The sequence below is a fragment of the Vanellus vanellus genome (assembly GCF_965231255.1).
Source record: "Vanellus vanellus genome assembly, chromosome: 8".
Taxonomy (NCBI): domain Eukaryota; kingdom Metazoa; phylum Chordata; class Aves; order Charadriiformes; family Charadriidae; genus Vanellus; species Vanellus vanellus.
In genome coordinates, this window is record NC_138913.1 from 2,666,396 (window position 1) to 2,693,033 (window position 26,638).

The window sequence follows — 26,638 nt, forward strand, 5'->3', positions numbered from 1 at the left end:
AGTGTGCGCTGGAGCCCAGCGAGCCCCCGGCACCCCGGGCTGCATCCCCCCAGCGTGGCCAGCAGGGCGAGGGGGGGCTGTGCCCCTCTGCTGCGCTCTGCTCTGGGGAGACCCCCCCCCAGTGCTGCCTCCGGCTTGGGGGGTCCCCACAGCAGAAGGCCCCGGAGCTGTTGGAGCGGGGCCAGAGGAGGCCCCGGAGATGCTGGGAGGGCTGGAGCCCCTCTGCTGGGAGGACAGGCTGGGAGAGGTGGGGGGGTTCAGCCTGGAGAAGAGAAGGCTCCGGGGAGACCTCAGAGCCCCTTCCAGTGCCTAAAGGGGCTCCAGGAGAGCTGGGGAGGGACTCTGGGTCAGGGAGGGGAGCCGTGGGACCAGGGGGAACGGTTCGACACTGAAATATCTATTTAGACTAGATATGAGGAAGACATTTTTCACTCTGAGGGCGGTGAGCCCCTGGCGCAGGGTGCCCCAAGAAGCTGTGGCTGCCCCATCCCTGGAGGTGTTCAGGGCCGGGTTGGACGGGGCTGGGAGCGACCTGGGCTGGGGGGAGGTGGCCCTGCCCAGGGCAGGGGGGGGCACTGGATGGGCGTCAAGGTCCCTTCCAACCTAAACCATTCTGTGATTCTATGTCTTCACACACTGTCATCAGTGAGCTTCAGCAGCATAAACCCTAATCACGCTGTCAAGGTCACTAAGTAAAACACTAACAGGCTCAGCCCCCAGAACTCCATAGGGGCACCTTTCCCCTCACCCCCTCCACTCTATCGCGATCCAGTATCGCTGTTTCCCTCAAGCTCTCCTCATCCGCTCTCCGACCACCCCCCCCCTTCGCCTCCCCCGAAGCCGCCGTTTTCCGCCCCGGCGGGGGGAAAACGCAGCGCTCGGCCCGGCCCGGCCCCGCTCCGCATGCGCGGTGCCCCGGAAGCGGCGGCGGGGCGGACGGCGGGGCGGACGGCAGAGCCATGCTGCGGGTGCTGCGGGCCGGCCTGGCGCGGCGGCGCCCGCACCAGCAGCAGCAGCACCACCAGGTACCGGCCGCCGCCGTTTCGTGAGGGGCGGCCGCCGAGCGGGGCGGCGCGGCGCGGGCTGTCCCTGAGGAGGAGACCCCGGGGGACGCGGCCCGGAGGGGCCCGGTGAAGCCTGTGAGGGCCGAGCTGACCGCGGGGAGGCCGGACACAAGATGTCGGTTTCCCCGGTCCCCCCCGGCCCCGCGGCGGCAGGAGGGAGGTGAAGCCGGGCGGGGGAGCTGGGGAGGAGGGGACGGTGGCGGGGAGGGGAGAGACCCGTCGGAAGGCCCCTCAGGGAAACGGGCGGGCACTCGGTCGAATGAACTGGAGGGAAAAGAGGGAAGAGCGGGACCGTACAGCGGGATTGGGATGTGGTGTGGAGGAGCCGCCTGTTTTCTTCCAGTGTGGTGCAGAGGTCTGAGGTGACCCTGCGGGAGCTCGGGAAGGCCCTTTTGCTTTAAACGACCAATTCGCCATAGATTGAGTGGAAGCCGTAGAACAGCAGTTTGACTGGAAGTGTGTTCGTCGGCACAGCGCGCTGTGTTTGCTTTGCTCCCAGCTAAAACAGCCATCTCCCCTTGCCTTTCAGTTTCTCCTGACCTGCCGGCACTGTTCTTCAGGAGCCCTTCCCAATGAGAGGATACGGAACATCGGCATCTCGGCCCACATCGACTCGGGGAAGACGACGTTAACGGAGAGAATCCTCTTCTATACGGGCAGGATAGAGCAAATGCACGAGGTCGGTTTTTGGAGGACTCCAGAGCTGCTCTTTGTGGGCTGAGCGACGTTTCTGTGACTTGTTCGAACACATGATGTAGTGCGTGGGGTGAAGGACTGACACGTGGTGGGCCCAGTGAGGCTCTTCTGGCCAAGCTGGAGAAGGAGTCATAAAAATCTGGTGGTTTCCCTGATAGCCCTTTAAAGATAAGTGGAGGGCAAAGGGATAGAAAGTGATCCCTCATTTACTGCAGTGTTCTTCCTCTTTCAGAACACTTCAAATCTTATTTTAAGACTTACTTCTCCTTTGCCATCTCCATGGTAAATATACAATGGAAGATAGATGTTTCTTTTGACGTAGTCAAAGATGACTGTGAGAAACAGAGAACACAGGGATGTAATTTTTAGCTTCCGGTATCTTAGCCTGTTAAATTCACAGTGAAGCATAATTTGCCTCAGATTTCTGATAACCTTTTTCAGGAGTGATCCTTGGAAGAGCAAAATACATTAAAGTTGCAGATAAAGCTGCAAAAAAACCCGAACTTGTTTGTAGTTCAAGAATTGCAAGCGATTCTGCTGTGTCTGCTTTTCTTCACTGCGTGAAAGATGATGCACAGTATTTAAAGCATCGCTCCTGCACATGCAAAATTCTTAGTAAACTCCCTCAAACTAAGCTTTTTCTTTTTCTTTTTTTCTTTTTTCCTAAGGTGAAAGGTAAGGATGGAGTTGGAGCTGTCATGGATTCAATGGAGCTCGAGCGACAGCGTGGAATCACAATTCAGTCTGCAGCGACATACACCATGTGGAAAGACACCAACATCAACATCATAGACACACCAGGTAACGACAGTTCTGAACACATTAAGATCGCTGTTCCTTCGTGCATACAAAGAGCACGGTGCCATCTTTGTGTTCATTAGTCACTCGAGTTGAGCTAATGTAGCTCTTTTTATATAGCTGGAGACTGAGTCTCTTGGCTGTTGCTCTTTTCTGCAGCTATGAGAAATCAATTCCTGATTACCTTCTATAACAGAGTTTTGTGTTACTCAGGACATGTGGACTTCACAATTGAAGTGGAGAGATCTTTGAGAGTTCTTGATGGAGCTATTCTGGTTCTCTGTGCTGTTGGAGGAGTTCAGTGCCAGACAATAACTGTGAACCGGCAAATGAAACGTTACAGTGTGCCATTTTTAACATTCATCAATAAACTGGACAGATTGGGCTCTAGTCCAACCAGAGCTGTACAGCAATTGAGGTATTGATCACTTAAAATTATTTATGAAATAATTCTAAACTATTCACGTAGCAGATTAATACCAAGAATACTGAAAAGCATTCTCTTGCGGGGTCTGTAGTTGCAGTTTTGGAGGATAATACCTGACTTGAGGTTAAATCTTAATCTGACCCATAACAAGTCTCCATTTTCTCAAGAAAAAAAAAGTGTTAGTGTCAGCCCAGTCTTGCAGTGACTGCGACTGGGGGTTTTGATATTTATTGTGTTGATGGAACTGTATTTGGAGCCACTTTGAAAACAGCCTTTTCGTTTTTCCTGGATCCTGGTAGCAAATGTTCTGTAGCCCACAGCAGAGAGATGACATGGGGTTGGACAGTTTCTAGTTCAGATGCCAGATGTCTTACTCGCTCCCTACCTGCAGTCTTTCTGTGCCTAATTTGATCTGGGAGATAAATGCATTAATATGCATTAAAGGAGAAGCAACTCCTGTAATCAAGTAATTAATCTGAAACCAGTTTGCCCTGCCTTCTTTCCCATGAAAATTGGTCACTGTGTGTGTTGGGATATAGAGGGCTGGCAGTCACTCAGGTTAAAATGCAACTAGGCATTTTTCATCAGCATTGGTAGATTTTGGCACAGTCCAAAGAACACAGGGTAGTGGTAATGTTGTAGGAATGGGATGTTGTTCAAAGACCATCTGGAGCACATATATAGAAATGACTTTTCTCTTGAACTAATTTATATTTGCTCACTTTTTCAGATCCAAGTTAAAACACAATGCAGCTTTTGTTCAGATTCCAATTGGGCTGGAGGGAAACTTTAAAGGAGTTATAGATCTTATTGAAGAAAGAGCTATATATTTTGATGGTGCATTTGGGTAAGTTTTGAAACTTGCATATTTCTTAGCTGGAGCTACTCTGTGTGTGTGCGATGCTACCTATAGTTTCTCTTCAGAGTTGAAAAAGCCTGCTCTTTGGAAAGTTAGGGATGTGATTTGTCCTAGGGCTGAGGTATTGCCCTTCAGCTCTCCAGGTTAGAGCAAAATGATTCTGCAGGGTCAGGTTTAGTGATGGGCAGCTGCAGCATGAGTTGTTGGCTAACTGCAGTAGTGTGAAGGGATGGTAGCCACGCTTGCCACCCTGAGAAATAGGAGACTTGCTTCATAACGGGAACTGATAGCATATATTTGGCAGGAGCTTACTGGGATGAAGATAAGATGTGGGTGAGGTTGTTGAACAGGTTATCCTGCATCCTTGCAAACTCCTGCCGTAAGTGGGAAGAAACTCTCTCCTGCTAAAGCATCAAAGATAACATGTTGATATTCCTAAGTGAACGTTCTTTCAATATCCATGTCAGCAGTGAATTTCTCTTGGTCAGGCTGGTTACCACAATGATAAGTGATCGAAAGGTTGATTCGTGTGGCATTCCTTTAGAGTGGTTATGTTATTTATGCGTGTGTAGGCAGACTGTTCGGTATGATGAAATTCCAGCGGAGTTCAGAGCTGAGGCTGCAGAGAGACGTCGAGAGTTGATTGAATGTGTTGCTAACTCAGATGATCAACTTGGGGAGCTGTTTTTGGAAGAGAAGATTCCTACAGCTGCCGAGCTAAAGGTAACTTTATCATGGTTCTTCTTCCTGTCGCACTGTTACATTGCTCTTTGCTGTCCCTGTCCTCCCTCTCCCTCCATCCCCCAATAAAAATTTCTGTAAGTCTTGAAGAAATTTTGCTTCCTTGAGTTTTCTGGTATGAGAGTCACCTCCCACAGGTGGACTCCCACTTTACTCCCTGTTGAGGGCCCATTCCAGATGTGCTTTTTGGTTTGCATTGGAAAGTCTGAGCTTGTGTGTGCACCTTTCAGGGACCAGCAAATGGCTCAAAGGTACATCTAGTCATTGTTGTCATTCTGGTGCCTTGCTGTGTTACAGCTTGATGGGTATGACTTACTTCATGTCCCACACAAGTCAGTTGCTGAGATGCTGTAAGTTGTCTTTGTGCCTAGGAAATCCTGCCTTACTTTGTATTTGCATTGATTACATCCATCTGAGGTGAAATGATCAATACACTAGAAGGGAACTGGAATGACTTGACTGGGAGACTCCAGAGCAAATGAATCCAGGTCAAAATACAGCTTTCAAGATAGAAGAGGGTTGCATTTCTTGAAAGGGGGAAGAAGTGCTACATGATTAATTTTATGAAACACTTCAGTTATGGAATGGCAAACATACCAACGTAAAGGGATGCTTACAGAAGTAATGAGTAACACCATTTTCCCAACATCAGATGGCTGTAGACTGAAAATTATTTGTTCTTGTGACGGTTTGATGTCACTGTTCCTTCAAGCGCATGTCCACATGATAAAAGGTGGTGGGGAGGCCTAGGAGGATCAGCTACAGCTGTACAGTCTTTGTGCGGGTCCTGTGGCTGTTCCCTCCAGGATGAGATCCGCCTGTGCCGCTCTGTGGAGGCTGGGCAGCAGACTAACGTGGATTCCTTCTTTTAGACTGTTCTGTGTCAGACTTGGCAGTCTGCGTGTACTGTGGCAGGTTGTTACATGGGATAGCAGTCAGTTCTTTAAGGATCGTAGTTGCCTAATGATGCCTCGTGAGTTACTGTGGTGTTGGCTTTAGCCAGGACAGGTGCAAAAGCTTGGCTAACTGGTGCGAGCATAAGAGAGCCTGCGCCGCACGTGGACCTGCTTCTGCTGTGCCGTGAGCGTAAAGGCGATCTGAGGACACGTAGCCTTAGAGAAGAAGTGCTAAGCTGGTTTGCGTTTCCCGCACAGCCCCCTGGGGTACGTGTGTAACTCAAGACAGCGATGTCTAGCTGTTGGCACGCAGCAGTCTGCTGGGCTTTCTGTCTTGGCAAACGGTAGCGTGAGGGAACCACACTGAGGGCTGTATGGGTCGCAGCCTGGTCTCAACGCGGTTGGGTTTTGCCCTTAATGCACGCTTGGTGCAAGGATCTGTGTGATGCATCTTGCTGTTTGCCACCACCTCTTGCTAGTGTTGAGAGTTAACTTGAGCAGTAATCTTCTTGTGCCCGCTGTTAAGAGTTACTAATTAACCAAAAATTGAAACTGCTACAGGAGACTGGTTACTTAATGTCATTAAAAATGAGGTCTGAAGAGCCCGTTGCAGTGGGAGAAGCCTTGTGGGCAGACTGTGTTTTTGAAGAGAGCTGCTGTTGGAGCTAGAACAGCTTGTGTTTGAGCAGTGGCATTGCACGGGGTCTCCTTGGGCCCTGGAGCCTGCTTGACGTGGCGTTTTCTACCTCCTTTTGCTTTTCTTTGCCTGCAGCTGGGTGCTTCGGTTGGTAGCTGAAGAAGACAAGCCAAACTGAGGCATAAATGTCATAAGCAGGAGTTGTTTCTCTGAGTGGAGCCTGCTAGGCCAGCCGAGTTCAAGTCAGATGTGATCACTGAGGTTGCTACTTTAAACATAGCTTTGATATTTAAGTCCTCTTCTAAGTATTCAGCCTGTTAGCAGTGCCTGGTTGCTGCTGCGTGGTAGTCCTTTCCCTGTTAGGGTTTGCAGTGCTTGCTTTCCTGGAAGTTGCCCACGATCTGTTGGGATATAGAGGACTGGCAGTCCCTCAAAGCTGATGCATGTTGCAAGTACCCTTAAGATTTATTTGTTTGATTCTTCATGGCCCCTAAACTTTGATTGCTTTTAACTTTGTTACAGACCTTGGGTTTGGAGGTTGGTTGGTTTTTTATTTTGTTGTTTTTTTTTTTTAAATTGTTTTGGCTGTATGGGTGATTTACTGGTGATTGACGTCTCCAGGAAGAGCATACAGGAATCTGTATGTCCCAACTTGGCTTGAGACACAAAAGCACAAGGGGTTTCTTGGATGTACCAAGAAAATATGTCTTTAAAACCAGGCATTTAGTTATTCCAGTAATCAAATACTGTTTTATGAAGCCTGAGTTATTCCTGTTACAAAGCAGCCCTTCTCACTTTGATAAAGACAGAAATGTAATAGCAATTTTAGAGACCTGTAAGGATCTGTCCCTCACCTGGCAGAGGGAATGGTACTGGTGTGAATACGCTGTGCTGCTGTGAAAGGCGAGAGATTTTTAGCAGGAAGCTATTTTTGATAGCTCCTGCTAGGAGGGAAATCTGTTGCCAAGATAAATTTGTCTATTCAGCATGCCTCTGCTTCCCACTTCTGAAAGCCAATTAATTAAAGCTCTAATGGCTATAGTATTGCAGATGCAGGTTAATTTGTACTAATATGTCCCTGAAGATGGATTTTCTTTCAGTGGCCAGCAGCCAAGTTTCCACTGAAAATATCTTTTTGTGGAAATGATGCTAAGTATCACTCCTGGATGCCACAGTCGTAGCATATGATGTTTGCTGAAGATCAGCTCCTTAAACATCCCCTAATTTGATGCTCTTCATAATGCTACACTCAAGGAATGGATGTGTCTCAGGTACTCAGTGGGGCACTCAGTGACAATAATCTTTATGTAAACATAAAAATTACCTTTTTCCCCAAGATAATTGTTAATGAGGATAAATTGCAGTCATGTTGCTTCATTTGAAAACATGTGGCCAAATAAAAACACCATGCATGAGTACAGCAGTATTTCCAGTGCTCTGGTATATGAGAACAGACATGGGCTAGATGAGCAGAATTACTGATGTTAGATTTTTTTCCTTTCCCATTTTCCTTCTTGTTATTTTTGTGAAGTCATTACAACAACAAATTTAAGGAACCGCTGTTCTCTCTGTTAATTATGAAGATAGCTTAGCTGTCTGTACTCTAAATAACTCCCAGATTAGATGATGTGGATAACTATCTTGGCTATCAAGGAGAATTAATTTCTTTTAGCTTATCAAAGGCGACGGGATCTGCTTTCGGTTAGAGTGAGGGCCTCAGTAAGTGTAGGGAGATGGCATCCTCTAGTGGCAGGGAGAGGTGGGACCGAGGTGGCAATCTTGGCTTCAGTAATTAATTGCAGGGTGGGGAGGGTGGCAAATAGCTTCTGTCCACCTTTGTGGAAAACAGCTGTGATCCCTGTTGTGGAAGCTGTCGGTGCTCAGTTATGCTTTGTAACATCATGTGATGGTTGGGTGAAAGGCAGTGAATAAGCATAAGATTACTGTGCAGCTGATCTTGCTCAGTTTGCTAGGATGTCCTGGAAAGATTCCCAAAAGAGTTGGTGCAACTTCAGCAGATCTGTAGATGAATGTAAATAGGTTCTTCTGTTGTGCTTTTAAAACATTCTTCATCAAAAAATGATGATTCATCGAGCATGGCACTTACCCAGATATTCTTTCCCTACGTAACTTCCTCTTTCAGAAGAGTTTTCAAAAAAAAAAAGATATTGAAGCATCTCATCTTACTTTCACGAATTTAAATGTGCATTTTTTTCCCAAATAAGTAAACAGGGGGAACAAGACATCTAAAACGGAAATGAAGAATCCTGACTTTACCAGCAGAGAATCAAGAATCTTCTTCTGAGTGTTTTGGGATTATTATTATGTTTATTTAAGGCATTTTCATTTTTGAGTTGAATTTAAGGTGAGCGGGAAAAACAAATCTCGCACTTCTCTAGAATTCTGGTGAGCAGGTTTTATGGGAAGCTCTTGTACAGGGGGTTGTACAGGAGGCTGTGGGAGCAGCTGCTTTACTCCGAGAGCAGAGATGACCAGCAAAGAGAGAGAGAGAATCGAGACTGCTGCTTGGTTGGTATTGTGTCAGACTCCTGAAGTTGTTGCAGGAGGAGAGTAATGCACTGATATTTTCCAGCTTGCAATCAGAAGAGCAACACTGAAGAAGTCCTTTACCCCAGTACTGGTGGGAAGTGCTTTAAAGAACAAAGGAGTACAGCCGTTGCTGGATGCTGTCCTGGAATACCTCCCCAATCCTTCAGAGGTTGAGAACTATGCTATTCTTAACCAGGAGTAAGTATATTCATGAGCATACAAAATCATCTTGGAATCAGGTTTCAAAGCAGTGTAATATGTAGCAGGAAACATTACTAACAAAATACATAATTTTGAACAAACTGCCAAAACAAAGTAAGCTCATCTCGCATTTGAGGGTTACTTTTTATACTGGTATTTTTAACACACGTTACATGTTAAATTTGAAAAATTATTATTTGATGAGATAGTTCTTTAGAAATATAATGGCAACCCTTAAAGCCATGCCTACAGTAGAGGAGAGAGCACATCTGAAATGTTTTATTCTTTGGACATGTTTGTCGAAGTAGATGTGCCTTCACAGTTAAGAAGCATGAAACCCAACGTTAGAGCCAGTAAATAGCCCTTAACATTCCAGTCATGGCTTAGGGATGGCCATCAGGTCTTTTTAATGTATTTGAGTGGTTCAGATGATATCGTGATAGCTAAATAGAAATTATGCTAATAATTTCTACTGTGACTTTTATGTTTAAGCTTATGACTTTTTCTCCCAGCAGTTACCTGACTCTTTGAGTCCTCACTGCTGCTCTGCCTCTTGCTGCCTCTAACGTCTGCCTGCTAAGGTAGACTAAAACTTCTCATGTGGCTCACGAGCATTGTCAGAAGAGTTACTGCAATGTCTCTTTCTTCACTCTAAAACTGGACTTGCTCATGAGTTGTGTCTGAGTGTATGATTAATTGCTTTCATGGCAAAATAGTTGGATGATATGAAGGACTAGTGATATTTGTCATAGTTTCGACCTCCTTTTTGGGATCCGCTGCGGTTTCTGTGAGGTACTTTCTGAGTATATGAGAGCTACATATATGAGCATCTTTAAATCTCTACTATAACCTGTGATACTGAAGGCCCTTGGGACTTCCTAAGGTTGGGCTCATGTTTAGAGGAGGCTGCCATGTTTGATTCATAACATAAACTCCCTCTCCATTCCTGTTTTTAAGGGATTCTGAGGAAAAAAACAAGTTCTTATTGAACTCTGCACGAGACGATTCCCAGCCTTTTATAGGCCTCGCTTTTAAACTAGAGGTAAGCTGGTACTGGTTTCCTTTCTAATCCAGCAAAACCAGTAGAGAAGCAAGGCATTTCCTGCGAGAGTTGTTTGTGTACGCAAGTCTGCACTGAGCTATTGGTGGCTTGTCATTGATGCCTGGGAAATGCTGTTTGTTTTGGGGGAAAAGCGTGTATTTAAAGCTTTGTATTTTCAGCGTATCTATTCATGCATGTGATGGCTTTTTTACTTGGTCACTGTGCATATGGTAAAGCTAAACTGGAAGTTTCTAATGAAGGGATGCCCAGGACGTTACCTCGCTGACTTTATTCAACTGCTTGCAAGTTTCCCTTGCTACCAGTGTCTGACTTCTGCAGAGCGGCCGCACAAATTGTACTCACGTTGTGTTAACCCTGAAGGAGAAAGGAAGGTGTCCAGATTCATTGTTTGTGATTTGAGTAGAAAACGGAAAGGGGCCAAACAGATGGTACTATCAAAACTTACGTGGAATGAACTTTAAAATCAGTTTGTTTAAGTTCAATTTAAATTCAACTTCTTTTAAAACAACTGTTTTCAACCATAAAATCCACAAATGTATCAAACATTGCCAAATTTGGAAGTTTTAAAACGGGTTATGTGTCTTAAAATTCTTCATGATTTTCTTAGTGAAAACCTAGGATTTTATTTGCTTATATCAGATACTTTCAGAGAAAAATCCTGGTGTTTGAAGTTGAAAACAATGGAAGATGAGAGCGTTGGAGAGGAAAAAGCACATAGTTTTAACCAAACAAATTGTTTGAAACCTAGAGGGTAGCAGTTCAGATTTTCATACGGAAAGTGGCTGGCCAAATTGCTAGTTAATACCTCTTTGGGAAGGTTTAGGACTGATAAAATTGGAGAAGGAAAGAAAATTGCCAGGAGATGCTAAATTCCATTCCAAAGCCAAGGGAAAGCTGAGACTGTTAAAACCAGTTTAATTTACATGTCCAGTGTGTAAATTCAAAACAGAAACATTTTGTCAGTCAGTGCAGATCATGCTTTGAATAGTAGTGGTCTTGACTCCCAGAAGGTTTATATCTGATTTTTAATGACTTCTGATTCCAGGCTGGCCGTTTTGGGCAGTTAACTTATATTCGAGTTTATCAGGGGATGCTGAAGAAATCTGATTATATCTATAACACCAGGACTGGGAAGAGAGTGCGTGTACAAAGACTTGTCCGTATGCATTCAGACAACATGGAGGTGAGCGTGAGCGGTACAGTCCCCACGGATTGCTTTTTGAGCCACTCTTACTAAATGAGCTTCTCACTATTCAGGTGTCTCTGAACGATGCGATATGTCATATTTCTGGTTTTGTTGTTAATTCATACTTGCCTGTAGCACTTAATAGAGCTTTACAAGAAACCGGAATGATCTCTAGCGTGTTATTTCCACCGAAGTGGAAGAATCTTTGCCCAAGAAGCATTATAAAATGGCTTTGAGGTGATAGCTAAAGAAAGCCAGCTGTGGTATTATCCCCATATTCCATACTTCTGGGAGAGGGGAAATAGGATTGGCAAAAAACACAAAAAAGTTTTCTTCCATGTGATCATTGAATAAAATTCTTAAACCAAAAATTGATTCTCAAACTGCTGCAAATCCTACCCTTTCCTTTTTAAGATTCCTGAACTCTACAGCTGCGTCAGGACTGCCTGAAACATAGTGTTGCTTGCTTCGCATCTGTACACTAGAACAAGTTACCATCCAAGCTGAGGTCTTTTTTTGAATAAGGAGATAAAAGATCTACAGAGCATTTTATCAAAGCTGGAATTTTCAAAGGAGCTTCATTTCAAGCTTTTAAACACAGTATTTATGTATCTTCTTAAAAGCCTGTAATAAATGTTACCTAAATAGTTACCTAAATAGTAGGTTACCTAAATAGTAAACTTTTCTTTCTTAAGGATGTAAATGAAGTTTATGCAGGAGACATATGTGCGCTGTTTGGAATTGATTGTGCTAGTGGGGATACGTTCACTGATAAAACCAGCACTGACATTTCCATGGTGAGTACACCTTTCCATCTGTATGCCTCACGCATTGGAATTTACCAGGATTTTGCTGTAAAAGTTTTTAATCACTTGTTCAGTGATGATATATATGCATATACACATTTTGATGTATATGCAACTGCAAACATTTTTTTGTGATTATTTATTACACCTCAAGGAGCCTGAATATATAGAAGTATGGTATGTGCAAGAGAGATACGCTTGACATCAAATATGACTTCAGTGTTAGCAAACTGTTCTGGGCTGTCAGAAGTGGATGCTGCTACCTAAAAGTATTAAACTACGTATTTGTGTATGGATTTAAATACATCAGTTTTATTTATATATATATTTTTACAAAATCTGATAGGAAACAGTCTTCTAACTAGTGTGAAATCCAGAGATCAGCTCTCATATAGGAAACAGTGTTGGAAGTACTGTGGTTGGCAGTACAGCGTCATTACGTTACATCCCTGTACTAATCCTCAGGAAAGTTACCTAATTTTGTTACACTGTAACATTAGATACAAGCTTAGATAAGTAAAACAGTCATCCTTGTTTGTAACTCAGAATTCTTGCGACCAAACTTTTGGGAGAAATTGCATCACCAGGTGTAGTGGAACTCGATTGTATAACCTCTTCCTTTATGGTTGTTGCAGGAATCCATTCACATCCCTGATCCTGTCATTTCAGTAGCTATGAAGCCTTCCAACAAGGTAGGAGCCTGTAAATCAACCTGTTTCTGACCACGACACTGAGTTACCTTTCCTCTGCTGCTTTTATTATTTTATGTGGGTTAGCAGTTAAATATGGAACCACAGACAAAAATGAGCCATGTTCTAAAATGTTCTATCCAAAGTACTTAAGAAGACATCATTCGGATCACTCAGCATGTGACTGTGTAAGATGGTATCACTTAGCCATAAAGGTGCAGGTCTTTGACCTGGGTAGACATGGACTTGAAGTAACTGGAGGGATAAATAAATACAGTTATAAATGTGTTTATAATAACCAAATAACCTCATGAGAGTAGAAGTGCTAAGCAGTTGATAGGAAAACTTGAGGCCTTTTTGTTGTGTGGCTTCTGGATGTTGAGTTAATGTTTTCTTGTGTGTGTAATTGCTTTTCAGAATGACTTTGATAAATTTTCAAAAGGCCTGAACCGCTTTACAAGGGAAGATCCTACTTTTAGAGTCCATTTTGACGACGAAAGCAAGGAGACCATTGTTTCAGGAATGGGGGAACTGCACTTGGAAATCTATGCCCAGGTAATTTGGAAAGCAGATTCTATGGGCTCTGCTTTTGACCGTTTTCCTGACCAGGAATTCTCCTTCCTTTCTGGCTGAGACCAAAATCTCTCTGCAAATGAGCTAACTGATGCCAGCCTTTACGCCGGATTTCGTAATTAGGTGCCTAAGCGCATGTCAAGTTCACAAGATGTTTGGCGGTGCACAACTCCACCTGCTTTTGTGTAAATCAAGGTTATCGTGTGACAATTTTGAGATCTTGCTAGCAGAAAGCACTATGGCATTAACATGAACAACACTAGCTGCTTAGGGAAGAGCTTAATAACTTAGTCAATTTTTGAAGATTTTTCTCTCCAGTGGTTCCGTTTTCAATTTTAAACTATTTAAATGAAACTGCTGCTTGGAATATCTTTACTTTTTGGTCCAAATCGATAAAAAAAATTGTATTAAGCACTACACTTTGCTTTAGCAGTCTTTGCTTACAATGAATTTTACTGTTAGCCATTTCTTCCAGGAGAGAGAAGTATTCTGTTTCTGTGGTTTTAAATGTATCCCTCCATAATAAGGGATGATGCAGGCAGAAGGGAATAGTTACTTACAGTGATTGATTTCTTTATTTCAAGTTGATGTTTACACTTTATTTTAGTTTAACACAATAGATGTATCTGAAATGTTGACAGAATGAAGAAAAGATGGTTTTTGTCTTGGAAAACTTCAACTTGAGTAAAATAATTAATGCTGTTCCCTTTTCCTGTATCTAAAGCCATAGCACCTAAACAAGGATGACTGCAGAATGACAGTGAATAATTTGTAACATTTAAAAAAAAATAACAAAAAACATCCCACCAAGACCCCAAAAATCAATCCGACCCCAAAAATCAATCCAACCCCAAACCAAAAAACTGGTTAACCCTGATTAAGTTTCTCATTTCAGAAAGACCTGTAAATAAAATAATTTCCAATGTACTGTTCCAGTGGAACAAGTCTGTATTTCATTCTGTTTTTTTTTTTCTGCAGCGAATGGAAAGAGAATACAGTTGCCCTTGCACCATGGGAAAGCCAAAAGTTGCCTTTAGAGAAAACATCTCTGCACCTGTGCCGTAAGTATTTGTTCTGGCAACAGAAGTTTTTAAAATTTATTTTGATGCAAAATCTGATTAGTAGCGGACAAAGTGCCTTTTGGATTATCAGATCAAAGCACAATGTACAGGAAATGTTTAATTAAGGAAGGGCTTTTTTTCTTTGTACCTGGATTGCATATCAACCAACTTATCCGCCCTCCCTTCAAATGTTTATTGTAGTATTTGAGCTTCGTTGTGGTATCAGGTGGTCCGTTATTCCGATGCATGTTTTGGCTGGCGGCTGTCCTGTGTTACTTTAACACCATGCTGTGGGTGCCAGAGAACTGTCATTTGCCAGGGAATGATCTCCTGCGGGTAGAAAATACAACTGTAGAAAGTGAGAAAGTTTTTTCTTTGAACAATATTAAACGGAGTTGACGGCTGTAATACAGCCATACCTGGGCTGGTTATAAGTAGGTTGATCAAGCACAAGTAAGAGTGCCAGGTAAGCACCATAACATGCAGTCCTGCTCAGCTGTCCAAATATCTGAAGTTCTCCTGCAATTTTTTTTCAGCCTGTGTTGTGCTCCATGCTGCTGCAACTACATTTTTCTTTAATTTAGGGAAGTTCTGTAGCTCAAGCATGTTTATGTTGGGTAACCCTCTTACTGTTAGTGCTATTGATATTTCGGGACATCTGCCCTTCACCAAACAAAGCACAACGAAGAACCTATACCTTTGTTCTGCAACAAGTTAGCCACTACTTCTTAGGGATTTTTCTTCAGAGAAACTGAACTAAAACCATCATAGATGCCCCAACTGAGCTGAGAGCGCAGGGGGGTAGGAAGCAGTGGAGCTGGAAGTGGGAGCAAGATCTCTGATTGTTATCAGCGGGTGGTTTATGACAGGAGGTTGCACAATCGAGAACTACTTTTTCAAATTTTCTGCATTCTTCTTATGAAAAGACTTGCTCAGATCACAAAATTAGGACGGAGAATGACATTAGGACATAGGAATGTAAATACTGTTCTGTACCCTAATACTTCTGACATTAGGACATAGGAATTAGGACATAGAATGTAAATACTGTTCTGGGAACCGGTTTCAGCTGCTTTCTTCTGGGAGCTACTAGAGTAGATGATTTCTCTGTGTACTGGTCCACCACTGCTGTCCTCTAGCATAGAAGCACTCTGCAGCTCCAGCTGGAATGCAGCTAAGCAGTGTGGGATGCTGGCAGCTGCTGCTTCCCTTTATCCCTGGCCAGTTTGGCAAGAGTATCTCCCAAGAGGAGAGAGCTGTGAACGACCAGGGTATTGAACCTCTGCCTTCCCAAGGCAGCCTAGAAATAGCTGAATATTACTGTCTGCTGACACAAGGTGGAGACCTGTTGTCTCCTGCCTGCGCAGGGCAGGAGTAGATAAGCTAAGGCTGATAGCGATCGTTGCCCTAACCTCACCCTGTTTGCTAAGCGACTTGCAGGCAGGAGATCTGTGACCACCCCACCATCTACATGTCTGAGTTGGAGGTTACACAGTTGGCAGTCTTAAAGCAAAAAACAACAACAACAAAAAAGGTTTTTTAGAAATAAGACTTTACCTGGGACACCATTTCGTGAAGTAGAATCATGTAGTCAAATTCAAGATATTCATCACTTCTTTTCTGGAAAGACAAGATGAAAAGGGCTGAATTTGGGGCTTCCCCAAATTTTATGCTGCTTTGGTTAGCATAAAAACACTGATATATTTCAGACGAAACTGGCAGCTTGTGTTAACAAATAAAGCAAATGGAGCTTAGTCACTATAACCAAACAAAGAGATACTGGTTTGTATTTCTGTGAACTCCAAAATTGCATTTGAGAGACTGAATGTGAAACTTAAAACTGTGCTAATTTCTACCTTGAAGCAGCTAGATATATCTCAACTTCAGAACTCATTCGGGAACAGAACATGTGATTCTACAATGTGTCAGTTTAACCCAAATAATCCTGAATTGTCAATAGCATAAGACTTGGAACACACTCCAGAGGCCTTACAGTGGGTAACAAGTTATCAGTAATTGTGTGAGCGACAGAATACCCACTGGCCTTTGGCACATACTCTTTATGTATCTATTCTTCAGGGAAAGAAAAGGAACAAAATTACTGAAGAGATGACAGCTGGTTTAGTTTAATAGTCTTCTGCCTGCCTTATCCTTAAATTCCTCTGGTTTGTTAAAGAGGGTTTTAAAACTTGCTTGTGCACAGCCCTGCAGCACCTGTGAACTGCTTTCAGATAGCCATCAGAGGGAGCAAAACACTAACTAATCGTGCTCCCAGAACGAATTTCTGCCTTTCCTTCACACCCAGAACTTCATGGGCCTTCACTGGCTGTTCTGAGTGGCAAAACATTTGGGCTCCAAAAGTCTATTCTGAAGGCAACTGCTGCATTGGGTTTTCTAAATACAAAGTCCTGCTTTATCCTAGCTTACATTAGTAAGTTTCATTGAATTTAAAGTTATCTAAATCCCTTTTGAAGTTATTCTTAACTTGCAGTATGTTTTTTCCAAATAGAACAGAGAAAGAACTGGGAGAATCTATAGAATTCTATTAATTTAAAAGCAAAACCAAAACCTTTGCTCTGATAATAACTGATAAAGCAACTTGCTTTCATAACGTTTAAGTCTGTTCCAGGCAAGAAGTCCGCAAGGCCTGATGACAGTGGCAGCTAAAGACTCAATTAATTTGAATAGCTATAGTGAGATTTGCCAGTCATTTTTATTTCTTAGCTTAGGGCAGATCCAGATCTGCTCAAGATAAACACATAACTTGTAACCACTCAGAAATAAGCAAAAATAGAAAGCACTTTGTCCTGAAGTATTCTGCTGCCTTTCTGTCTCGTGACACGTCTTCCTGAATTCAAATTTCTTATGATAAACTTAGCTCATCGTGCTAATAGAAGTGTAAGAGTTCAACTAAAAATTAATTTTAGGTTCCCTCCTGCCCCCCCTAAAAAATATTAAAAATCAGTAAAAGTAAGTTTAGGAAGAACAAAGTAAAAAAAGCTAATAGTGAGAGTGGAATTACATCAGTATCTTCTTTCTTGATTAGCATTTTGAGGTGAACTAGCAAATGGAGACTGCAGCACTGCAAACAAAAGCAGTGTAGATGGTGTTTTATTGAAGCTGAGGTACAGCCCATTGCTATTTGTCTAGACGTGGCTATTGCAGAGATGTCAAGCAGTATTATTGTGACTCATTGCTAGATCATGGTGTAGATGGAGAGATAAAGGACAATATTCCAATCCATGTTATGCAGATGCAAGAATACTGTCAGCTGGGCTTACATGACAGATAAAAGGCAGGAAAGTAATATAAAACCATAATCAACGTGATGACCTCCGAGTGGAAGAGTCGATTTTCTTAACTAAATAAGCTCAGAATACTGCTCTTGCCAAGGAGACACAGCTTCTATAAGCAAGATTTATGAAGAGAAGGAGTCATCTAAAGAAACACTCAAGCATTCATGATTTGCTTGAGGAAAGGGGTAGGTGGAACAAAAACCAAATGCTGGCTTAAAAAGGAACTGGACCAAGAAATTCAGACACAGTTGAGGTTTCTTGCTTAAGAACTTAGCTTCAGCTGTACTCCAGTACGTGCCACAACTCCTTAGCTCTTCAATGCTATTTTTCTTGCAGGGCATTGATGGTAACTTACCACTTGCTTCACATGTTTAATTTGAGCAAGTTGGAACTTAGTGTTTTCAGTGGAGTTCTGCCATATCACATAGCCAGAGGCGACCCACGCTAGCAGGCGGATGGGCTCCATTTCTGGGGGCACGTTGCCGTAGCTGTCTGGCAAACAAAATGAATAATATACATTAAGTCATGGAGTTGCAGCCATTAACAGAACCTCATCACCTAACATGTCCAGCTCTGGAGCCCCCAGCATAGGAAAGACATGGACCTGTTAGAGCAGTTCTAGAGGAGGGCCACAAAGATGCTCCAAGGGCTGGAGCCCCTCTGCTGGGAGGACAGGCTGAGAGAGTTGGGGGTGTTTAGCTTGGAGAAGAGAAGGCTCCGGGGAGACCCTGGAGCCCCTTCCAGTGCCTAAAGGGGCTCCAGCAGAGCTGGGGAGGGATTTTTTACAAGGGCATTTAGTGATAGGACGAGGGGGAATGGCTTCAAACTGGAAGAGGGGAGACTTAGATGAGATATTAGGAAGAAATTTTCTACTGTGTGGGTAGTGAGCCCCTGGCGCAGGTTGCGCAGAGAACCTGAGGCTGCCCCATCCCTGGAGGTGTTCAAGGCCAGGTTGGACGGGGCTTGGAGCAGCGTGGTCTGGTGGGAGGTGTCCCTGCCCAGGGCAGGGGGGTGGAACTAGATGATCTTCAAGGTCTCTTCCAACCTAAACCATTCTGTGATTCTATTAGTAGGATTTGGTGCTAAAAGCAACTCGCTTACGTTCCTTGCAGTGTCAGAAACCTTCCATATAATCTACACCACCACCGTGTCTATTTCTCTCCCACTTCTTAATATATATTCTACAAGGTCTTCACGGCAGGGGTCGCTCTAAAGGAAGAGCAGACCCTAGTGCTACAGTCAGAGTGTCTGATGTACCATACAGCCACAAACAGTGAGCAGGATACTGGTAAAGGCACAGGTGACAGCGGCAGGTGGTTTTCAAGAAGAGTCACATGCAAATCACGTATAGGTTCTGGATTTCAGAAATGAGGAATAAATTTAGTAGTGCTGTGATTGATGTGCCACATGGAATAACAGCAAGTGAAGCAGCACGTGTTCAGAGCAGGGCTAACAGCCTGAGCCCCTCGACCGTGGCTTGTTTGGAAGGCGCTCCCATATGGATCGTGCACCACCACCAGTTGAGCTCAGGTTTGCTTCTGGCCATGGAGGACATTGTCTCCTTCTCACCCAGACCCCTTCTTTGTACCTGGTATGTTTTCTGCCACAAGCTCTTTTTCCAGGCTCTTGATTCGATGGTAGAATGTGTTATCTGCTTCATCTGTGTTCTTTAGTTCTCCTTCAAGTGTGACTTGCACATCTGGAGCAATGTTGTTGTTGCCCAGATGATAAAGAACCTCAGCAGTGCAGTTAACAGTACTGTCCTGTTACAGAGTTAATTATGTGTATTAATATTTGATTAAATACAGGTATAATATTGGTAATCTGCACTTCTAGAATATGGCTTGTAGAGATTCACAATTCTTTAAGACAAGGTTAAATTCACAGTATTTCTGTGACTATACCATAAGGGCACTTTTCGCAGTGATGTAACGGGCAACGGTGGTGGTGCAGAATGTCACTTGTGCTGTCCAGCTGGAGTAATGGGTTCAAATAACTTCAATCTGAAATTGAATGACACTGAAATATCCTTGTCATCCCTCAAGCATTTTCTTGTGTCACGGTGCTAGGTACCAGATGTTCAGGGCTTTTATGGTGTAGAAAACAGAGGTTCCCTTTTGGTAAAGTTAAGCCTTTTGTTTTGGTTTGGGTTTTTTTTTTTTTACCTGATTTGCAGTATAGAAAAATCTGAAACATGATACCAAGTATTATTAACTGACCTCAGCCAGGATCAGCAGCATAAAGTGATGGCTTTTCATTACACGTCAGTAGTGCCAACTTCTGCCCACAGAATGTATTATTTAAATGAATCTGAACTCACTTTGTCAAGGACATCTTCTAACACCAACTCCAGATAGTACTTATGCCCAACACCATCGATGTCCTAAATAAGAAAAACATTAAGAACACTTATTTTGTAAAATGTTGAATTGCTCTGCATTGTGGAAAAGATTCTAGCTACTGTGAGGCACACTGCCCAGTGCCATTCTCTGCGGGGGCACGTACAGAGCCGGGATGTTCTTTTCTTTCTTTCTGCCGTTTAAAGATCGCTCATTTAACATGCACCTGGTGCAGCATTGGGGTAGTACCTCCTTGTCCATTCCTAGGCCTGGATCCTACTAAATTGCCATATTTGGGCTCCCCGTGTGACTCTCTCCAATGTGCTGCTTGGTAAGAGTCTTAATTGGGTTCCTTATATTAAGTCCATTTTGCACTTCATTATGAATTGTATGATGTCATATATTTTATTTTTTTGATATCTCCAACACTGACTCCAGCAAGCAGGTCAGTTTTGCTGTAACCCCTGTTCTGGCAGGTTTACCAGCAAATCCGGGACAGGACAGGTAGTCGGGAAAAGAGCATTCTCCTCCTGAGTGAGGTCTCTCGGGAGGTTCGTTAGGCACCGACGCCTTGATTGCGCACAGTGGGGAGGGTGCAGTCCTGCAGCAGGGCTGTCTGACAGGCAAGACCATGCAGTGTATTGCGCACTGGTGCAGATCTGCCCCACGGTTAACAGACAACCCAAGGGCGACTGTCACCAGCAGGGCTCATTCCTCCATCCGTTGCAGGGCTGACGCACCTGTGGCCACATGCCATCAGCGCACCTTGGTGCAGAGAGTATGGAATGGGTGTACAGAGCTGGTTTTCCAGCTGTGAGGTGACACATCACAGCAAGGAGATGGCATACGGACAGACCATTTTGTAGGCTGTGCCCTCGCCTGTTGGAGGCAGCCTTGCCCTCATCAGTGCTGTGTGGAGTGGTCGACACGGTGGAGGGAAGGGATGCCATCCACAGGAACCTGGACAGGCTGGAGAGTGGGCCTGTGTGAACCTCATGAAGTTCAACCAGGCCAAGTGCAAGGTTGGGGCAATCCCCAGCACAGCTCCAGGCTGGGTGGAGAATGGTTGGAGAGCAGCCCTGAGGAGAAGGACTTGGAGGTGTCAGTGGATGAGAAGCTCCCCAGGAGCCGGCAGTGTGCGCTGGAGCCCAGCGAGCCCCCGGCACCCCGGGCTGCATCCCCCCAGCGTGGCCAGCAGGGCGAGGGGGGGCTGTGCCCCTCTGCTGCGCTCTGCTCTGGGGAGACCCCCCCCAGTGCTGCCTCCGGCTCGGGGGGTCCCCACAGCAGAAGGCCCCGGAGCTGTTGGAGCGGGGCCAGAGGAGGCCCCAGAGATGCTGGGAGGGCTGGAGCCCCTCTGCTGGGAGGACAGGCTGGGAGAGGTGGGGGGGTCAGCCTGGAGAAGAGAAGGCTCCGGGGAGACCTCTGAGCCCCTTCCAGTGCCTAAAGGGGCTCCAGGAGAGCTGGGGGGGGACTCTGGGTCAGGGAGGGGAGCCATGGGACCAGGGGGAACGGTTCGACACTGAAATATCTATTTAGACTAGATATGAGGAAGACATTTTTCACTCTGAGGGCGGTGAGCCCCTGGGGCAGGGTGCCCCGAGAAGCTGTGGCTGCCCCATCCCTGGGGGTGCTCAAGGCCGGGTTGGACGGGGCTGGGAGCAACCTGGGCTGGGGGGGGCTGTCCCTGCCCAGGGCAGGGGGTGGCACTGGGGGGGCTTCCAGGTGCCTTCCCACCCAAACCATTCTGTGGTTCTGTGAAAGCCTGCCGATCTCTCCCCAAGGAGCCAGGCTGGCCCCTGGGCGAGCAGCTAACCAGACTCCCGCCCCGGCCCCCCCCCCGCCCCTCACCTCCCTGCGGACGCTCCGCAGCTCCCGCAGCGCCAGCCCGCACCCGGGGCTCCCCCGCCGGTAGCAGAGGTAGCCGGTGGCCAGCTCCGCCGCCCGCCTGGCGAGGCCGTGGCTCGGCGGCAGCTCCATGGCGGCGGGACCCGCTTCCTCCTACCGCAGGAAGGGGCCGGGCCGGGGCCGGGGCCGCCTCCTCCTCCCGCCCCGTCCCGCCCGGAGCCGGCGGGGCGAATCGCTGCGGGGACGGGACGGGACACGCGGGGATTGTCCCACTGCCGAGGAGCCGTGTGTGTCACCCCCCCCAGCGTGGGGCACGGCCAGCTGGGACAGCGGGCAGGTATTCCTGAGAAACCTCAGATCCCGCCAGTTTCACTTAAAAAGTTCATAGTCGCGATTTTTCCCGCTAATTATGCCCTTGTTCGGTGCCTGCACCCAACATCAGTGTACTTTGTGGGTGGAAACTGTAGGTATGTGCGGAAGCCACAACAAAAAATACGGCTGTTCAGTCAACAACAAGCAGAAGTCTAAAGGTGAGCAGGCTTTATTAGTGCGCAGAAACAGCTGGTTTTCACTGTTGGGGTTTTTTTTTTTTGAGAGAGATTTAACTCATCGCGATCTCTCAGCTTCCCTCTTGCAAGATGAAGGACCGGTGGTGCTCCCTCTTTGGGCATCGCATATCCTCAGCTGCTGTTTGTGCCGCTGTCGTGGCATTTGGCCGTTGTGGTTACACGTAACCAAATGGAATAAAGCAAAATGCGGAATGGGATCTTTTTCCTGAGAAAACTGCGGTTAGAGCGTGGTTTGCGTAATGAGTAACGTGGTATTCTGGGGGGGGTTGTTTGTTCTCAGGTTTGAATATACGCACAAAAAGCAGACGGGTGGAGCAGGCCAGTATGGCAAAGTTATAGGCGTTCTCGAGCCCCTGGATCCGGAGAACTACACAAAAGTAGAGTTTGAAGACAGAACTGTTGGCACAAATATTCCAAAACAATTTGTGCCCGCTATTGAAAAGGTACAATGTGTGTTGCGTGTGCGTATGAGACGAGAAATCCTGATTCTTGTTGTTTTCCAGCTGTGCCATCCACGTTTACTGTGACTGTCTTGCCCCGGGCAAGGAGGCTTTTCCCATTACCTCAGTGGAAGCAGAATCAAATTTGTGTGGCTTTGCTTAATATCTTACATTCCGAGGTTTTCCACTTAATTTAGAAGCCACTGTTTGTTTTCTTTGGTGCTGTGTGCTCACTCTATTTCCACAGCAGCACTGCGGTACAGACAGTGAGCTTTCCTTCCTGCAGTCAAACAAGCCTCCTCCTGTTCGATCTGCTTTTTAATGGCCCTCTTCTGCTTTTCATTGCGGCCTCACAATTCTCGTCTCTAACCCCGAAATATGTAACTTTTTTTGTGACTTCTCTGAGGCCAGTTATGTAGGAAACTGTAATTAAGCTAGATTTCCTGCATGAATTACCACATATTCTTTCTTTTTCTTCTCTTCTGAGGGCTTCTTCTGTACCTGTCTCTCTAACTGTATCATTTATATGTACTACTTTAAGTAGTACCTCACATAATCTTTCGATTTCTATAATAATGGATCAACCGAAAAGAATTCCTTCATTATTCCATGATGCAACACTAAAAGATTTTTGCCAAATCCTGGAAGAAGCATGCATTCTTAAAGGAATCTTGTTCTTCAGTCGAGTGGTTAGAGTAGTTCTTTCCACATGGGGCATTCTTTCAGTTTTTGGTCATACAGTCTCTTAACAAAGCAAAATCCTGAGTGCATTTCTTTTTCTTGTCCTTTCCTTGTTACGTGATTTCTGTTTTTAAAAAAAATACTAGTATCAAACTGAGGTGCCAAAGAACAATAGTACAAAGTTTTCAAAAGCTTGGGAATGAAAATTTTTCCCCACTGTTATTTTCTTCCATCATTTTATCAGGCGAGAAAGCCCATCGGGTAGATACAGGATTGCTGGGTTTTCTTGTTATTGTTGTTTTGTCCTTTTAAGTTTAATGTCCCTTATAGGCTGTCGTTAATGCTGCTCTTTTGTAAGCTTCATTTTGGTCTACAAACTGCTAACTTTGCGATGTTATTTGACAGGGATTCCGAGAAGCCTGTGAAAAAGGTCTAGTGTCGGGGCACAGGATATCTGGAATACGGTTCGTCCTAGACGATGGTGCCCATCACATGGTGGACTCTAACGAAATCTCTTTCATCAGAGCCGGAGAAGGAGCCCTGAAGCAAGGTATGAAGCTAGTTGTTTGAATGTGTTGTCCTGCTGGCTTCTTTATTGTTGGAGCTAAATTTAATGAGCTCCTTTCTATAGGTTCGTTTGTTGCCTGATGTAGTCACACATGTATTTGTCAAATATGTTTGGCCAGTTGTGTAGAGCAGAATATACACAAGAGTTTATAGAAATTTTGAGGGAGGCACAATAATGCCTTTAGTTCTATGAAGGAAATCCTTTTTCCTAGAATAAAGAAACACCAACAGCTTTATCCTTACACGGGTACGAAAAGAACATTTTATCAAACTGCGTGTCTCCCGGCATTACAGTCTTGGGAATGAAAGGCAGGGAGCGGGAGTTCCACACAGTCTGTTATTGATTTCCCCCACTGGTGTAAGAAACACACAGCATTAGCCACAAAATGCATCTTTGCTATGCATAGGGGTATCCTGAATTATACCAGATTTGTTCTTTGATGTTTGCTTATTTAGTTAAGTGTTTTTTTTTTTTTTTCTCCAGCTATGGAAAATGCCACTGTGCGTATACTTGAGCCCGTTATGGCAGTGGAGGTGATGGCACCCACTGAATTCCAGGGAGCAGTGATAGCTGGAATTAATCGCCGCCACGGAGTGATCACAGGACAGGACGGCACAGAGGGTTACTTTACTCTCTATGCTGAGGTTTGTGTTGTTTGCTGATTCCCGACCTTTTCTTTCCCTGCCTTGCCTTTCGACTCCATTGCTGTTCTACTTGTTGACTAATATGTGTAAATCTGTAGCCAGGTTTTTCAGTGGATAAACACAGCGTTAGATTTTCAGTGGAGAAGCATAACATTAATTCTCAACTTGTGCAGTACTGGTGAACCTATTATAAATCTGTCTTGCTCCAGAGAAGCCAACTTACTAACCTAAAATCACACGGTGCCAGAGAAGGGAACGGAACTTGGGTTTCTTGAGACGGGCTGGCGGTGCTGCCTCAGAGGGAAATAAACCTGTGTGGCAGTACAGGTGCACAGAGTCCGGGGGGAAGATCCTTTTGTCCGCAGTCTTCCTTCAGCTGTTGGCTGCATTACCTGTAATAACTGCAGATAAATGCAAATGACTTGTTGTCGCTGTCCCTTCTTTTATGTCCCTTCTGAAAACGTATTTGTCCTCATGTTAGGTCATACAGAAGTGTACATCAAACAGTCGTGGCAGCGTAAATCGTCTCAAGGAAGCCTTAGCTAACGACAAGCCACACAGTGCATCGCTTCTGCTTTATAAATTGTGTCTAGCGCTGCCCGTCCTGAGATATTTCAGTCTTTACAATCTCTTGCCTGGTGATGCAGACTACTGAATTTGGGATGCTCCGCTATCTGGTGCATTCACGCGCAGAGTTTTTTGGGGTTTCCTGCTGAAAACCCATTGTGAATATAAACTGGTTGAAATAAGAGGTACTTTACAAAAATAGATAATTAGATCAGCACTGTTGACAAAGCAGCAGATTTTACTGACTCTTTACATTGTAATTGAGATTAATTGGACAATAGCCCAAAGTTGATGGAAAAATACCTTTTTACAAGAATAATATGCTTGGATTTTAGGTGCCACTGAATGATATGTTTGGATATGCCACCGAGCTGAGGTCTTGCACAGAGGTGAGTACTCTCAGTACTTTTTGCTAGAACATGTTTATTTCTGTAAATCAAGTATGCTAATTTGCATCATCATACACATAGCATATACAATAGTAAAAGTGATAAAAACCAAACCGAATGCAGAATCGGAAAACAGCCTTAGAGTTTTTATTGTTACTTCAACTGCTTTTTAATTAACGTTGCTATCATTAGCTGTGTCATTTTTGGCCAAAAAAATTCTTTTATACTTCGAGGAAGAGATTCAAATTTGCAAGTAATACAAAGTGATAGGTATCAGTAAAGGTATTAAATTCACAGGCTGGAAAAGTTGAGGCATTTAAGTTACAAATGTCTGCAAGTAGACAAGATTTTTGACAGCAGTGCTCATGTTATTAAGGTGTCCTTTTTTAAGGATATATATGCTCATTGAATGCATTTGAATTGGGTGAGTTTGTGTGTTACTTCACAGATTAGGGCGTGGCCTACTGCTTAAATAGGTTTCTGTGTTTCGCATCCTCACTTTGACTCTTCTTTTCCAACTTTACAGGGAAAGGGTGAATATACGATGGAATACTGTAAATACCAACCATGTTCGCCCAACACTCAAGAAGAAATAATTAACAAATACCTCGAAGCAACAGGACGACTTCCTGCAAAAAAGGGCAAAGCCAAGAGCTGACTTTTTTCCTCTTGAGTGCATTGAACAGTTTTTCACAATCTTCTCTAACAGCTCAGTTGCCCAAGCGATAGGAGCAATCCAGGCTGGCTGGATACATGCCGGCTGCAACGGGACTTGGGCTTGTGATTTCATCAGAATCTCCTTCCTTTGTGGTGTTCTCAGAAGCCACCAGGAGATTACAACGGAATTGTTCCCATGTAAATGCTACTCATTAACAAAATATATCAATGATAAAACACTGATCAGAATTTGTCTTGAAATTTGTCTTAATCCATTTGTATTAAAATAATTTTATTTTTTTTACTTGATACATCATTATTTTGTAATGAGGCTAGTTACTGTTTCTCTGGTTTTGAATCTTTTAAATTTTTAAGAATTTTAGTTTAGGAGATTGT

The 26,638-nt window shown here is 44.5% G+C and overlaps 2 protein-coding genes across 2 annotated transcripts; one reads left to right on the forward strand and one right to left on the reverse strand.

The window, feature by feature from the left end:
• Nucleotides 1-903: 903 nt before the first annotated feature.
• Nucleotides 904-26,546, forward strand: GFM1 (G elongation factor mitochondrial 1; the record flags this gene model as incomplete). The annotated part of the gene is given in 19 exon segments (XM_082487361.1): nt 904-946; nt 949-1,025; nt 1,594-1,743; nt 2,429-2,561; nt 2,772-2,976; nt 3,716-3,832; nt 4,417-4,567; nt 8,712-8,866; nt 9,827-9,911; nt 10,978-11,115; nt 11,814-11,915; nt 12,560-12,616; nt 13,031-13,168; nt 14,165-14,247; nt 22,577-22,739; nt 23,823-23,967; nt 24,469-24,629; nt 25,532-25,585; nt 26,112-26,546. Coding segments are annotated over 19 exon segments (2,289 nt in total). The 3' UTR covers nt 26,244-26,546.
• LXN (latexin) lies at nt 13,835-21,890 on the reverse strand. Its single transcript, XM_082486957.1, has 6 exons — nt 21,731-21,890; nt 19,864-19,926; nt 19,132-19,306; nt 17,899-18,035; nt 15,805-15,867; nt 13,835-14,577 (listed from the first exon to the last, which is right to left on the reverse strand). Exons 1-6 carry the CDS (start codon nt 21,857-21,859, stop codon nt 14,482-14,484), a joined length of 663 nt encoding a protein of 220 aa, XP_082343083.1. The 5' UTR covers nt 21,860-21,890; the 3' UTR covers nt 13,835-14,481.
• Nucleotides 26,547-26,638: the final 92 nt, after the last annotated feature.